The sequence below is a fragment of the Gorilla gorilla genome, chromosome 18 (assembly GCF_029281585.2).
Source record: "Gorilla gorilla gorilla isolate KB3781 chromosome 18, NHGRI_mGorGor1-v2.1_pri, whole genome shotgun sequence".
NCBI classification, from domain to species: Eukaryota; Metazoa; Chordata; class Mammalia; order Primates; family Hominidae; genus Gorilla; species Gorilla gorilla.
In genome coordinates, this window is record NC_073242.2 from 86,295,764 (window position 1) to 86,312,795 (window position 17,032).

The window sequence follows — 17,032 nt, forward strand, 5'->3', positions numbered from 1 at the left end:
GGGGTGGTGAACAAATAAACTGGCAAATACAAATATAAATCTAAACAAATACTGTATCAAAAAATAATGTCTAGTTTGTGGTATTCAACAGACCATACTGAAGTCACCTCTAAGACTGGGGACATTACTGTGTGTATGTACTAGTTGGTATTTTCTTGCAGGGAGTGCACAGCAGGTTCCATTTAAGACTTATGTGGGAGGCCCGGGTGCGGTGGCTCACGCCTGTAATCCCAGCACTTTGGGAGGCCAAGACAGACGGATCACCTGAGGTCAGGTGTTTGACACCAGCCTGGCCAACATGGTGAAACCCTGTCTCTACAAAAAATACAAAATTAGCCAGGCAAGGTGGTGCATGCCTGTAATCCCAGCTAGTTGGGAGGCTGAGGCAGGAGAATCGCTTGAACCCGGGAGGCACAGGAGCCAAGATCGCGCCATTGCACTCCAGCCTGGGCAACAAGAGTGAAACTCCAGCTCAAAAAAAAAAAAAAAAAAGAAAAAGAAAGAAAAGAAAAAGAAAAAAGAATCAGAGTATACAAAACCACAATGCAATTAAGTTGGAAATCAATGACAAAAGAGAAACATATTTTGCAGCCTCTAAGACACTGTTATATATACATATATATATATCATCATAAGGTGTTAAAACGTGTGTGGCGAGGGGGAAGGCTTATCTTCCCCCTCACTGAAATATGGTTGTTACCTCAATATGGAGATTTAAAAAATACATTTCTAAATAATTCCTGAGTCAAAGAAGAAATCATAATGGATATTTTAAAATACTTAGAAGGAAATATAAAACTTATATACAATGAAAGTTAAGGAAAATTTATAGCTTCAGATGCTTATAACTAAAAAGGCTGCACATTCATGAACTAGGTATCTGACAGTTTTTTCTAACAATAAATAAAAGAATAAACTAGAAGAGAGTAAAGAATATTCCTTTGAAGAAGGTAAGAAATTGCTGCTTGTTTTGTTCTTATGCTTCATGACATATACATGCCAATGGCTTCCAGACCTTCACCAGGCAGCAGAATCACTCATGGAACTTTGAAAACTACGACTCCCAGACTTCACTTCAAACTTACTGAACCAGAATTAGTGCGAGGCCTGCGAATACAAATTATTAACAAACTTCCAGGTGATTCCAATAAACTCAGGGTCGGACAGATTAGGAACTCCTGCCCCAGGAGACTACCTTACTACACAAAGAAACATTAAATGATGTTGTTTCAAAACCCAAAAGGGGTTATATGCAGGTCACCAAATACGCTACTACAGAGCCTTTTCTAAAGGTGATCTAAGAACTAAGGGAAACAGTTACAACACCCATTCTGTGACCACCAAGAGCAGTCTCAAGGGATAACAAATTGATCACCTGGAGAGCCCTCCCTTGGCATATTCCAGTAAAACTGACCCAGGTCCAAATCCTGTGAGTCCCTAGTCTTGCAGGAAAGCTTATGTGAGAACTTGAAAGGAATAATTCATGGTTTGGGTAGCGAGCCCTTCTCAGGATAACTCCTCCCCTCTGTTGCTATACCAGCATGACATTTTTACATGTAGGCAGTGTTCCTAAGAACATCTGCAGCAGATGGGTGGTGTGCCAAACCACAAGACTGCATCAATACACTCCCTTCAAAACATATGGCTGGTTGCCAATATATCATATTGATTTTCCTAATAGACTGCACTTAAACTTATCATTTCGCCAACAGTCTGTTGGGTCAGATCGAAATTACCAGATTCAATCACTCTGATGACATTTCAGGATTTGGAAAGGGAGGAGCAAACATAGCAAAGAACTTATCATAGCCTTGAGACAGTGCTATCACTTCCACATCAATCTAAACCTAGCCACAGCCAGGTCTGTAACCCTGCCAGGGCTGCCATGTTCTTTCAGGACAGGATGCCTTTGCAGCAGCTATTCCCTCTGCTTAGACTGTTCTCTCACTTGTTGCTTGTCAAAGCCCTAGTTGTCCTACCTAATCAGCATCTTTCCAATGGTTTCCCCCAACCTCCCCAACATGAAGATGCACACAACACCCTCCCAGCAGCATTGTATGCTCCTTCTCCTTGCTCTCAGTACACCCTACACAGATCCTTTCACAAGACTCACTACCTCATTTTTCTAGACAGAAGCCCAAATAATGAACTCTAGCTCTCTATTTCTCTATGATCTTGCACAAAGAAGGGTCTCAAACTCTCAAACTCTTGGTCTTCTCATCTACAAAACAGGGATTATAATTGTACTTCATAGGGCTGTTGAAGAACACATGAGATTATGCACAGGAAGCACTTAACACAATGCCTGGTGTGGCAGATCCCCACTGAAGAGTAGCTATTATTTATATTTGTTGAATAAGTGATCAGAGAGACGAGGGTCAAAGCCTATACAAGGCCCCAAATCTGGAAAGGGAGAGATACGTGAGCACACCAAGGGAACTTCACCAGGACTCACGCGAGGCAAGCGTTGGCTCTGGCTTCCATTACAAGTGGTGTTTCAGAGTACACGGTCAGAGAGAAATCTGAGTTGTGTGAGTGCTGACTAACCTCTTATGCTTCACAGCTCCTGCCAACAGCTTCGCCTGGGAGAACTTGTTCTTGGTTTCTATAGGCTTCACAGTCAGTTTCTTTTCCACTTCCTTCTTGTTCTCTTGAGAAATTCCAACCTTCTTGAGGTTATTGTGAGTTACCAGTTAAGGGTCAAACTAAGCAAAAGGGAAGACAACAAATATAACCCACTAGCCCTTCGGCTGTGCTATGTAATGTCTGGCCTACTTATTTAAATAAATGCCCCACCCTTCTTTATTCTGCCAGTCAAATCCAGCCAATTCAAAGATAAATGAAAGAGACCATGGAGGAAGACAGCATATAAAGCCCAAAATAATACAGATAAGCAACCTTTTCCTCTGATTCTCAATGAAAATCTGAGCATAGCCACAAAACCCACTATTACCAAGGACATGGCCAATATCATGCTTGATGAGGAAAACAGATCTTAAGGAATATAAAGAAAACAGAAAAAAAATGTGACTTCCCTGAAAACATGCTTCCCCCTTCAAGGGTTAAATCAAATTTTGCAGAATGTTGTTCTGACTATCAGTGGCAATTAATCTTAAACATCACAAAGACTAACTCCTGCTCCACTGGTGCAAGGAAACATCAGAATCACCCCAAGGCTCATTAAACATGTCAAGTCCCTCCCTGCCCCAAACCTACTGAATGAGACCTCTAGAGGCCTGGGAGTTTGTTTTAAACACTCTCTGAAGGTGATTTTACACTTGATCTTAGCCAAAAGGCCAAGAAACAATCAAAGGTGATTTTAATGAGAAATCCTGTGCATATATACAAGAACTGAAAAGCTATTTTTAAAAGCATGACCAGTTCGCTTGTAACATCAGTTTTTCGTTCTTGATGCCAATCTCTGGCTCTCAACTTTTTACTCTTTTGAAGTGAAGAAAGGCCCCATATTTTTGTCGGGGAGGTCACTTTCACTTGTTCCCTCCACCAGCCCTCCCTCCTCTCCCTCCACTTCTCCCTCCGTTTTATGCTGTCTCTTGAAACGTCTTAGACAACAGATAAGTATTCTGACACAGTGCAAGTCCTTATTTAAGATGCACTAGTGCCTGGAACAATAGTGACATCTAGTGCCCAGGAAATCTAAGAAGCATGAATTATCAGCCCAAAGAGGTGGGTGGAAGTAGAGGATGTATGGTTAAGGTTATTTGTCTATGCGTCTTTGAACAATGGAGAAAATCCTAAGATTTTCCAGAAATCCTAAGGTTCTAATTCTAATCACTCTCCAGGCAACTAACTCTGTTCTTATGGGCACAAGTTACCTTAAATATTTGCAGTATGCAATGGAAATTAGATATAATGCTTAGTACTATTATGAGTTTAATGAATTTAATGTTTTTAGGGTCATCATGGAAATAATGTTAATACTCATTTTTATTTACAAAAAAATAGATTGGCCAGGCACAGTGGCTCATGCCTGTAATCCTAGCACCTTGGGAGGCCGAGGTGGGCAGATCAACTGAGGTCGGGAGTTCAAGACCAGCCTGACCAACATGGAGAAACCCTGTCTCTACTAAAAAGACAAAAAATTAGCTGGGTGTGGTGGCACATTCCTGTAATCCCAGCTACTCGGGAGGCTGAGCCAGGAGAATCGCTTGAACCCAGGAGGGAGAGGTTGTGGTGAGCTGAGATCGTGCCACCGCACTCCAGCCTGGGTAACAAGAGCGAAACTGTCTCAAAAAAAAAAAAAAAAAAGATTTCATCTTTCTAGGAGAGAATGCCAAAAAAAAATTAGCATGTTGTGATTTTTTTATCTGCAACTCCATCATTAGGAGACAGAAGTTCTCAAAACTCTCAATATTAAATATTAAAAAATAAAACAAAAATGGAAAAAAACCACAACAAAAGCATGTATATATTTATACATTATTTATACCACAACATAGACAAAACCCAACATTTAACTTTTTATTCTTTTGAAATGAAGAAAAGTCCTAACCTTTTAGGGGTAGGGGGTGTTAATAATCTTATTTTTGATCCGCAAAGTACAAGCAATTTTTCCTTCTTAAGCCCCTCTTCTCCCAAAATGCTTTAAAAACACAAACACACCTCAAAAATCTCAAGAAATTCATTAGATCAGCATTCTCTTAAAATTGCACCGTTTTTTAACATACACAATACTGCTAAATACTGGTTTAACCTGAGACGAAACAAGAGTTCTGTTATTTACATGGTTTAAACCACAGCTTATTTGTATTCAGAAGTATCCTATTATACAACATATCATATAGTAATCAAGCAAAGCCAAGAAACAGTTCCTAACTTAGAGCTTCAATAAACAAATGTCTAATCCTTCAATTCCTATCTCAACATGTCTCTGGCTACTTGCATGCTTGGGATTAGTATATTAGATGTCAGTGAGTTGGAAGGCCTGCTTTTCTTCAGTTTTTCTAGACAGAACTTTCCAAGTTTCCAGTTAAAGCCCTTATCCCTGGAGCCTCATTGTACTGCAATGTTACCAGGACACAAAGGTTTCTTTTGTCTCACTGCTGCCCTGTTCATTCTTTCCTTTTAATTGAAAACCAAAGGGCATCTCACACTCAACAGCACTTCTCCCCAGATGCTGCTCTGGGGGACACCATATGTCTTATTTGCTAGTCTACCAATATAAAACAAAATATCATTCAAGTGAGAAGTGTAATGAATGTATTTCCTTAGAGGAAAAAGCTTGGTGTCTGAAACAACACAATATGGGTATCTGCCTATCTCTACAAATGAACACATATTATTTTGGGGTCATCAGGGTCAGGGAAGGGGGAGTTCAGAATAATCAGCCTCAATCCTACAGTTGAGATTGAGGTATAACTTCCCATGAGCTTCTATCTCCATGTTGCACCTAAATGCCAGTAACAGAACTGGGACTGGAAGCCAGGTCTTTTCCTACCAGTTCTGATGTAAATCAATTCCCAGGGAATCAGGGAATCTGTCCATGTCTTCTCCCATATAACGCTTTTTTTTTTTTTTTTTTAAGATAAAGTCTTGCTCTGTCCCCAGCCTGGAGTACAGTAGCGTGACCTCGGCGCACTGCAATCTCCACCTTCCAGGTTCAAGCGATTCTCCTGCCTCAGGCGCCTGAGTAGTTGGGATTACAGGCACAAGCCACCATGCCCGGCTAATTTTTGTATTTTTAGCAGAGACGGGGTTTCACCATTTTGGCCAGGCTGGTCTCAAACTCCTGACCTCAAGCGATCCTCCTGCCTCGGCCTCCCAAAGTGCTGGAATCAAAGGCGTGAGCCACTGTGTCCAGGCCTCCCACGTAACTCTTAAAATGGAATGTGCTGCACATTCTCTGCAAGAAAATACCAACTAGTACATATACACAGTAATGTCGTCCATCTTAGATGTGAAGCCTGTTGGATTACACCAGTGATGTTACTCAACATATAAGCTTGAAATATCCAAATAAGCTTCCTCACATGAAGATAAATGGTCCTATTAATATCTCCTATGAATCATTTATTAATTTATTCACATATTTACTGAGAATCTACTATATGCCAGGCACTGGGGAAATCAGAAGTGACCAAGTCAGATAGTCTTTTTTCTTATGGAGCTCATTTACTTTACATTCTAGCAGGAAAGAGATAAACAAACCAGTAGGCAAATAAATAAAGACAACTTTCAGATAGTGACAAATCTATAAAAATGATATTACTTGCTGGGTGCGGTGGCTTACGCCTGTAATCCCTGCACTTTGGGATGCTGGAGTGGGCGGATCACCTGAGGTAACCAGTTCGAGACCAGCCTGACCAATATGATGAAACCCCGTCTCTACTAAAAATACAAGAATTAGCTGGGCGTGGTGGCATGCACCTGTAATCCCAGCTACTTGGGAGGCTGAGACAGGAGAATCGCTTGAACCCGGGAGGCGGAGGTTGCAGAGACGAGATCGCGCCACTGCAGTCCAGCCTGGGCAACAAGAGAGAAACTCCATCTCAAAAAAAAAAATTGATATTACCGACAGCAATTTTAGGTGGGGTGCTTAGGGAAGGTCTCTAAAAGGGAGAGCTGAGCAGAGGGCTGAGCTGTGAAATGCCTCTTGCAAAATCTGAGGGCAGAACATTTTGGGCTGAGGAAACAGCAAGTCTGAGGCCCTGAGATTGACTCAGAAAGCATGGTGAAAGAGAACATAAAGAAGGCCAGCAGGCTGCAGTACAGTCAACATGAGAAAGAGTGGCTTCAAGATGCAAGAAGGAGGCGGGTTGGCCTAAATAATGTAGAACCTTCTACGGCCTGATACAGAGTAAGACTTTAGTCTAAATGTAAGGGGAACCCACTAGAGTGTTTCAAATAGAAAAGTGACATGATGCCATGTATGGTTTTTAAAGTTCCCTTTCTTGTCTGAGGAATAGATTATTGAGGATGAGAGCAGAAACAAACCAATTAGATGGTCACAGGAGTCCAGAAGAAAGTCTACTACTGCTACAGTAGCAGTAGATACCAACAATTCAAGAGATTTGGAGTACGTTTTGGAAACAGTTCTTGGCCCAGGCACCTGGAGGCACAGGACTACCAGCTACTGGGACTGGGAGGACCAGAAAAAGAAGAGACTTTGGGGAAGGGCAGTGTGATAAGAGTGGGGGTGATGTGGCACAGTATTGAGAATTTTGATTCAGCCAAGTTTCATTTGGGATGTCTATGAAGACATTCAAGTGGATGACCAAAAGGCAACATTGATCCAGAGCAAAGTCATCTTTGCTGCTTTCTCAGCCCTTCTATCAGGACAGGGCATGCTATACCACTAGAGAACATCTTACTAAGAATATAGGAAAGTTGCTAAACATGTTCTTTTAAAACTCAGAGGCCAATTTCTCCCCTGGATGAAGCTGACTGCCCTGCCCACCTGTGTCAGAGTCTAATCCCAGTACTAGCAGGATTGATGCCTTGAGTTAACCCTAAGAAGGATGTGGACTTTTGACTATAACACTCTTGCACACAACACAAACTCCACAAACCACTACCAGCTTTTCAGAATCACAGGAATATCAGTGTTCAAAGGGACTTGAGAGATCACCAGGTAGAAAAAACCCTCTTTCTGTTGATGAGGAGACAACATCCATAGATGCTGATGAGAAAATGGACACCTTACAGGTTTTCCTCCAAGTACAAAGGATATTCTGTATTCCTTCAGTTCTTTCAGTTCTTCTTCTCTTCGTTGCTTTTCTATTAGTTCCTGCTGTCGAGAAACCTCATCAAGGAAGTTGGTCTCATCTTCATCTAAGCCTCTTACCATGTTTTCTGAGGAAATAATTAAACAAGGAACACTTAGCAGGCTAAAGGGAAAAATAAGATTTTTCCTTTCCCCTTTTTAAATAAACAGCAGATTCTTCAGGGGATTAAAAAAAAAAGAACTGGTAAATACCATGGCGTTTCAATAGATAACAGGGCATTAAAAAAAACAAGGCATTTTTTCCCATTACTAAATATTACCATAGAATTAAAATGGGTGTTTTGAGCTCTAAACAAAAATATTCAATGTGGTCTAGAAGGCTGAAGGCTGTCTCTTTTCCACCAAATAAGCATCTGGAGACTCGAAAATCAAGACAATTCCACGGCTAGTTAGGAAAAGTGCTGCACAAGGCAAAAGTGCATCAAAAATACCCCACAGAGCCCCTTGAACTCTCTGTTTTCTGAAGCTTACTGAATTTGAACTGTTCCTCGTACTCCTGCTGCTTCCTATCCTTCTGTTCCTGTAGCCTTTCATATAGAGATCGAGGGTCATAAACCTCCTCTGGACATTCTGAAAGGAAAAGGAGAGGGGAGAGAGGTGGACGGGGAGGAGATATATACTTCAGATTGTTTTCATATTATTTTGGAATCACAAAAGGTTTTAAAGACAAAGTCAAGTCTCTGCATGATCTGAGGGTGTGGATAACACAAAAATAGTACAAAGTCCAGTTTCCCTTTGGACCTCAGAGAGGGGCCACCAGTTCTCAAAGCCAACTATCAATGTCAATAGCGCCCATGGCCTGAGACAGTTAACTGATTGAGGGGCCAGCCCAAACCCTCCACAGCAGCAGTGTTCTCAGTTGTTCAGACCATGGATCCACCTGTATAGATGGAGGAGAGGAGCAGAATCTCTTGGAAGGAAGTGTGGTAGGCAGAAAAGGAGCAGGATGTGAGTATGCTGGCTCTGCTCCCAGCTGTGCAGGACCTTACATAGGTGACTTCGCCCCCGAGTCTCAGTTCCTCAACTCTAAAGTAAGGACAATTGGCCAGGCATGGTGGCTCACACCTGTAATCCCAGCACTTTGGGAGGCCGAGGCAGGAGCATGGCTTGAGCTCAGGAGTTTGGAACCAGCCTGGCCAACAGATGAAACTCCATCTCTACCAAAAATACAAAAATTAGCCAGGCGTGGTGGCTGGTGCCTGTAATCCCAACTACTACGAAGGCTAAGGTAGGAGAATCTCCTGAGCCTGGGAGGCAGAGGTTGCAGTGAGCCAAGATCGTGCCACTGCACTCCAGCCTGGGCAACAGAGTGAGACTCCGTCTCAAAAAAATAAATAAATAAAACCAAGTGAGGACAATTAATACCTACTCTGCAGGGTTGCTGTGTGGATTAAAGACCATTATACTGACTGTCACAGTATACCTTCTGGATCTTCAGGTTTTCGAACCTTCTCCCATTCTTCTTGCCTCCTTTTGCGCCGTTCATCTAGTTCTGCCTCAGACACAAACCTCTTTTTGATAACAAGGTTACCATCATCCCCTCCATCCATAATGAAACAACCAATCTACAAAACAAAAACAAAAACAAAAAAAATCATTTCAAGTGAGAACTGTAATTAAAATTCTAAAGAGAAACAAGGAGATTTAGCTCCATCTCACCCAGCAACAAACTAAAAATTATCTTCCAACTTTGAATTGAAAAAATTCTCGGCCGGGTGCGGTGGCTCATGCCTGTAATCCTGGCACTTTGGGAGGCCGAGGCGCATGGATCACGAGGTCAGGAGTTCAAGACCATCCTGACTGACATGGTGAAACCCCGTCTCTACTAAAAATACAAAAATTAGCCAGGCATGGTGGCACACACCTGTAATCCCAGCTACTCAGGAGGCTGAGGCAGGAGAATTGCTTGAACCTGGGAGGCGGAGGTTGCAGCGAGCCGAGATCACACCGCTGCACCCCAGCTTGAGCGACAGGGCAAGATTCTGTCTCAAAAAAAAAAAAAAAAAATTCTCAAATAGTTTAATTTATAGGCCATTGATGAAAGCACATGAATACATTTTTCCTGACATATCAGAGAATTTTTATTAACATCGATGTTATCTACACAGTTGGCAAGAGGACCTGGGATAATTCTTATTACCTGGTGTTCCATAGTAAATCTCATATTGCAGCTATTTCTCTGTCCCTCTAATCCAGATAAATTGGCCTCCTGAGCATCCCATCCTTTTCCCAGCTCTCATCCTCCTTTATTTCTGTAACATCTGACATTGTTTCTTCTTGAAATTCCTGTTTCTGAGACATTACACTATCTTGATTCACCTGCTCTTGCCTCCAAGTAGATTAAGATGGAGAATCTCAGCTATTGAAGACTTAGTGATCAAGTCCAGTCTGTATAGCAGGGAAGGTGCACAAACCATGAATGGAGAAAGTGAGACTGGAAGAACAGATCTCCCAACTTCAGTTCCACGTACTTTCCTGAATACTAATCTGACTCTTCATTTATATCTCTTCTGACCTTCCTCCCTGTAAACCCCTTGTCTGTGCCATTTAAGATTTGAACTTCAATCCTTCTCTTTTCTCACTCCCACAATCACCTCAACCATTTTATGCATATTTTGGCACAGAAGATTACCGAATCTGTTATTTCTACCTGAGCTTTTCTTCAAAGAGGAGAGAAGGAAATAAAGATAGCAGAGTGTATATTACTTATTACTCCTTTTTTTTTTTTTTGAGATGAAGTCTCATTCTGTCACCCAAGCTGGAGTCCAGTAGTGCAATCTCAGCTCACTGCAACCTCCACCTCCCGGGTTCAAGCGATTCTCCTGCCTCCGCCTCCTGACTAGCTGGGACTACAGGCGTGTGCCAACACGTCCAGCTAATTTTTGAATTTTTAGTAGAGATGGGGTTTCACTATGTTGGCCAGGCTTGTCTCGAACTCCTGAACTAGTGATCCGCCCGCCTAGGCCTCCCAAAGTGCTGGGATTACAGGGGTGAGCCACCGCACCTGGCCATATTACTCCTTTTAAACTAAACCTCTGTTTTTCTTTATTGGTTTCTTTCCTTTTGAGTAACTGTGGAATTAACCCCTACCCAGACATGTTATTCACAGCACTATGTGCTAACAAGGAGGCACATATTCAATCCAATGTCCATTCCAAGATGACCACTAACAACAAAAACAGTAAGTTTCCATGCTACCACAAAAATAAAGCAGCTAACAGTTAATGAGCTCTTACCATGTATTATATACCTTTTATGGATATTATCTAATTTACATGATCATTGACCCTATGAGAAATATTATCTGTTTACAGATGAAGTTGAGGTCCAGAGGAGTTAGATTATTTGTCTAAGGTGATACAGGTGGTGAATGGTAGAGCTGAGAACCAAATCCAGGCCTGATATCAAAAATGCATACTCTTACCAACTTTACCATACTCCTCCCCAGAAAACACTAAATCTTAGCTGAAAACAAAGACATGTCGACTTCAGCTTTCTTCCTACTTCAAATTCCAGTGCTGAGAATATTCATGCAACATTTTTATTTAGTAAAGCTAGAAATGAAATGAAAAAACAAACCCAAACGTTCAGAACAAGAGAACAGTCTCAGCCTGAATACTACTGTTGCTATTAGTTTAATGTAACAATAAGAGCGAATTGGGAAAATTACTAGAAAGAAATGAAATCAACTGTCAGACGCTGTTGCTCCCACCTAAAGCCCACAACCTGGACACTTCTGATTTAGCAGCACTCAATGACTCCAGCCAGAGGCTCATTACTGAAGCAGAACTGTTCAGTCTCTGTGAAAATGCCAAAAATTCCTCAAGTTCTACAGAACAACCTCTTATGAAACCAGAGCCAACAATTTCTTAAATGTCTCTGGCAGAGAAAACGTGAACTTTCTAGGGCTCTAATGGTTGGGAGAGACATTGCGAACCCTCAATTTCCCCCTTTCTTATCCCCTATTAACCGTGTCTCCTTTCTCATCCTGTATTAATCATCCGGTTTCTTTCCATCACACATTTTTCCTAGTAAATAATTCACGGTGGGATAGTCCTTATAGCCCACCTAATATGATAATCCAGTTGACATCTGAATTTACCATACACACCCAGGAGAAGGTCATCCAGCTCATATATTAAAACTTCAAGAGGGACCACTGCATTCCCTTCCTAGGCAGCCAACTCCCTCTCTAAGCAGATTTGACTGTTAGGATAGTTCTTCCTCAAACTGAACTGAAATCTGTTTTACTATAAATTCAATACATAGGTTCAATCCACTGGGACTATACAAAAAGAATCAAATCTTTTCTAACATGACCATACTTCAGTTGTTTGAAGACAATTCCCATGTTCCTCCTAATTTGTTGCTTTTCTGAGCCAAACATTGCTAGTTACTTTAATTTTATAAGATGGAGAAAAATAATCATGTCTCAAGGAAACGAATTCATCAGATTAGATACGATTTAAACCTGGGAAATAAATACTAGGATACGGCAATGCCATTGGTGCCCCAGTAAATGTCTCTCTTCATTCTTGTTATACATATATAATTTTTTTTTTTTTTTTAAGACAGAGTCTCACTCTGCCGCCCAGGCCGGAGTGCAGTGGCATGATCTTGGCTCACTGCAACCTCCGCTTCCCAGATTCAAGCGATTTTCCTGCCTCAGCCTCCTGAGTAGCTGGGATTACAGGTGTGTGCTACCATGCCCGGCTAATTTTTGTATTTTTAGTAAAGATGGGCTTTCATTATGTTGGCCAGGCTGGTCTCGAACTCCCGACCTCAGGTGATCCACCGGCCTTGGCCTCCCAAAGTGTTGGGATTACAGGTGTGAGCCACTGCACCCGGCCTATATTTTTAAAAGAGAAAATTTAAAAATCTTCCAATATGCCAAAAACAACAACAACAATAAAAACAAACCCTAGAATTTTACATTTCCATCTAAATAAGAATTCAGAGAGCCTCCTGGGCTCAAGCAGTTCTCATGCCTCAGCCTCCCGAATAGTTGGGACTACAGGCATGCATCACTACACCTGGCTAATTTTTTTTTTTTTTTTCGTGAAACAGGGTTTCACCATGTGGCCCAGGCTGGTCTCAAACTCCTGGACTCAAGCGATACAATCTGCCCACCTCAGCCTGCCAAAGTGCTGGGGTTACAAGCATGAGCCACTGTGCCCGGCCTACAATCTTTTATACACAGGGACAAAACCAGAAACGAGTTGGTTAATGAAAATAGGAAATAAAGTAAATGCATATTTAAAAAAAAAAATTTAAAGGCAAGTGTTGCAGGGGAGAGAAAAATACAAGAAATGTATTTCTCATCAGCTCTCAGTGGGTTGGTGTCCTGAAAACACAGTCACACTGTCAAAACTAATGCACACTTACAAAAGTCTGCTCTTTAAAACTAATATCTTAATTCAGGCTGGGCATGGTGGCTCATGCCTATAATCCCAACACTTTGGGAGGCCAAGGCAGGAGGACCTGCCTGGGCAACAAAGTGAGACCCCCCATCTCTACAAAGAATTTAAAAAACTAGCCAGGCATGGTGATGTGTGCCTGTAGTCCCAGCTGCTCACAGGCTGAGGTGGGAGGATCATTTACTCCAGGAGGCTAAGGCTGCAGTGACCCATGATCGCACCACTGCGCTCTAGCCTGGGCAACAGAGTGAGACCCTGTCTCAATAAATTAATTAATTAATTAATTAGTAATAAAACATTAATATCATAATTCTGGCATTCCCTTGATCCCCAAATAAAGAAAATAAGCCAAGTTAGATGGCCACACATAGTAATAAATTTCTGTAAGTTTAAAAAGACTAGACTAAAACACAGACTGCTTTATGCATCTTTTTTCAAATTAGCATTTTCTTCTGTAGGTCTTCATTCTCTGCATGGCTTTGCTCAGGCTGTTCCCTCTGCCAGGAATGCCCTTGCTTTCTTTTCACCCGATGCAAACTGCTGCTCCAACCGCCCAGAATCAGACTAAAGACCATCTCCTTTATGAAGCTTTCCAAGACCTCCTAGAGTAGTTAATATGTATTTCCTTCCTTTGTGTTCCTGCTACGATCATTCATAACTCTACTACAGCCCTTATTCTTTGTGTTTTATCATCTGTGACTGTTCCAACAGCTTTTTGTCTCCACAGTGCTTATTATTATTAGCACAGTGTCTGGCATATATTAGGTATTCAAATACTTACTGAATAAACCAACCACGAGGAGCTGAAGAATCTGAGCAGGGAGGAATGAACTCACATGAATATTCCTAGGTACTGTGCAATGTAAGTTATAGAGATTGGTAGCCATCAAGCAAGTATTTGCTGAAGTGTCAGTATCATGGGAATTCTATTCAAACACCATACAATTTGTGCAGTAAGAAACAAAGGACTAAAAATTAAATCTCTTTACTATATTATATAATTGATGTCATCTTTCAAAAATAACTGCTACTTTCCTTTAATTTCAACTGATTAAAAATGGTCACTTATCCTGCGAAAGCAGTACTTGATGGAGACAGCGTTTTTCTTTGAAGAGTCCAATGGCTGTTTATTCGGCAAGAAAGAGGTGATAAGTACCTGTAACTTACTGACCTGCTGGAAGTAGACAAAGAAGCTAGAAGATTAGATTGTGTTGACTTCTAATTCCTACTGTCTAGGTAAATTTTCACAAGTCTCTTCTTTTTCCCTTTTGTTTGCTAGGGTAATTAAAAACAAATCAAAAGACAAACAGCTCAGGGATATCAGGGATACGGGCTCTAACTGTGAAGATCCCTGTAGGAATGCAGAGGACTTACATTAGGAATGCTTATTTTGTCCTTACTGTGTTCCACTTTAGAAAGAGTAAACAAATGCTGTCAGCTTTCCTTTACTCACGTTTTCCAAAGTGACTCAAGTTTAATTATCAAACTAAACATTACATTATTTTTTAAAGGATTTATTCAATTTCTTCAAATAGGGAATTCATGGAAAACTAAAACCATTTCAAAATTCACTTTGTCCACCAAACTTAGAGTACAAATTGGCACAAATAAAGAACGTGGTTTTCAAATCTGCCTGACCGTCAAGAAAACAAAGTTCTTATATTTCAAGCCAAAGTAACTGGTAACACTGAACTACTGGGTTTACATTGGAGACCGTCCCATTTAATTTCCAGGGTGGTGGGACAAAATGGGCTCAGTTCTTACATAGCACACTACACGTTTTAAAATACAAAACTTACATTGTTGCTCCCCAAATAATTGCTATTCCTAACTTGAAAAATGACTCCATTTAGCTAGTGCCATGACACAAAGCAATGAGATCTGGTTTCCTATGGAATTGAATTATGTGATGGCAAACTACTTAAGTGTTTACATCACTGGCCACCATATCCTTCTAATTCTAAAATTAATTAGATTGTACATGTTAAAACACACCAGAATCAGGTTTCTGTGTTCTGTTGTTTTAAGGCTTCACTTTCAGTAGCAAAAGCAATAGGTCAATCCATTTCCTTTTGTCAGTAAATATAGATTATTGCTTTCCAACATTTTTTACTCTGATGTTCAAGTCACACTGTACTTCAAAATGCAGGACAGCAACTAAGAGGAATTTGCCATCTGGCTAACTCATCTATATTCCAAATAAAGACTTATTTCTGGCCAGAAGGCACTTCTACCAAGATACAGTTATTTAGATTTTTAAAAATTTAGCTGACTTTTCCTGTATCATAAAATTTATTTAGAGAATGACAACTACTAACAGAGAGCCCGCTGTTAGTATTTATTACTAGGCAAAGTGAAGTCAATCTTCTAACACCAAAGCTTAATTAACATATTCCGGTAGCAAAGGAGACTAAAAGAATCTAAAAACTAAACCACAGAAAAAGAAATTTAATCCATATTTTAAATGTTTATCATAAGGAGCAATTTGCAATAACCTTTCAGGCATCTATGAAACACATACAATAAGAAATTCAGCCAGGCACGGTGGCTCACACCTGTAATCCTAGCACTTTGGGAGGCTGAGGCAGGAGGATCGCTTGATGTCAGGAGTTCAAGACCAGCCTGGCCAACAGGGTGAAACCCCATTTCTACTAAAAATACAAAAATTAGCTGGGTGTGGTGACATGCGCCTGTAATCCCAGCTACCTGGGAGGCTGAGGCAGGAGAATCGCTTGAACCCAGGAGGCGAAGGTTGCAGTGAACTGAGATTTCACGCCGCTGCACTCCAGCCTGGGCAATAGAGCAAGACTCCGTCTCAGAAAAAGAAAAAAAAAAAGAAAAGAAATTAAGGCCTGGTGCACTAGCTCACACCTGCAATCTGAGCACTTTGGGAGGCCAAGGCAGGATTGTTTGAGCCCAGGAGTTCAAGACCTGCCTGGGCAAGATGGTGAGACCCCAACTCTATTAAAAACAAACAAACAAACAAACAGACAAACAGGCTAGGCACAGTGGCTCATGCCTGCAGTCCCAAAGCTGTGGGAGGCCAAGCTGGGAGCATCACTTGAGGCCAGGAATTTAAGACCAGCCTGGGCAACACAGTGAGACTCTGTCTCTACAAAAATATTTAAAAATTAGCCAGGTGTGATGGTGCACTACTTAGGAGGCTGAAGTGGGAGGATGGCTTCAGCCAAGGAGTTCCAGGCTACAGTGAGCTATGAGGGCCATTGCACTCCAGCCTGGGCAACAGCACAAGACCTTGCCTGGCGAGGGGGAAAAAAAGAAGTTAAAAAAAAAGTATTGATTTATTTATCTTTCCATAGCACAAGGGCAGGGTCTCAAATGTGCATTTATCTTGAATTCACCTATACGCACTAGAAGAAAGATAACTAATTTAAATATCGGTTCCCTTAGCTGATCCTCATTCACATGCACCTCTCTGAATATAAATACTTCCCTCACTATGCATGAATGATTGTATTCATTGTATTTTTTACATATTGTGACTCCTAAATACAAACCAACAACTTCATCTGGGGCTCAAAGGAAGAAAAACAGCAGTTTTTTCCAAAGCCGAAATAAAACTTGCCTGAGGATATAGAGAAAAAAAAAACCCAAACCAAACCAAAGCATTTTTCCTATTCTCTCACTCAACAATCAACACAGTATAATTCTGTGAGGGATATGTCCCCACACACCAAGCAATCAACCAATTCTGCAGCAGACACCAACCAGCTGGGTGTCCTCTAATTCAGTTCAATTCTGACACTACCTACCTAGATGGAGACTGCGTCAGATCCCATAGGTTGAGGGGTGAGTCGCACAAGACTAGCCTCCATTTTAGATACCAACCACAAGAATCAGGTTGTTTTAC

General features: G+C 41.2%; 1 protein-coding gene across 10 annotated transcripts in view; it reads right to left on the reverse strand.

Annotated features, from left to right (window-relative positions):
• The window catches only part of PSME3IP1 (proteasome activator subunit 3 interacting protein 1), a 33,310-nt gene that overhangs the window by 11,758 nt on the left and 4,520 nt on the right, over positions 1-17,032 (reverse strand). For 4 of the 10 annotated variants that reach the window (XM_055364323.2, XM_055364321.2, XM_055364319.2 and 1 more), the window contains exons 2-6: positions 9,609-9,726; positions 9,168-9,309; positions 8,216-8,314; positions 7,690-7,812; positions 2,548-2,680 (exon numbers count right to left, since the gene is read on the reverse strand). In XM_055364323.2, the coding sequence (XP_055220298.1) occupies positions 2,548-2,680; positions 7,690-7,812; positions 8,216-8,314; positions 9,168-9,294 (482 nt within the window). In that variant the 5' untranslated portion in view covers positions 9,295-9,309; positions 9,609-9,726. Of the gene's footprint in view, positions 1-2,547; positions 2,681-7,689; positions 7,813-8,215; positions 8,315-9,167; positions 9,310-9,608; positions 9,727-9,884; positions 10,050-17,032 lie in introns of those variants that run through there. The other 6 variants (XM_055364311.2, XM_055364316.2, XM_055364318.2 and 3 more) reach the window with 3 other exon arrangements.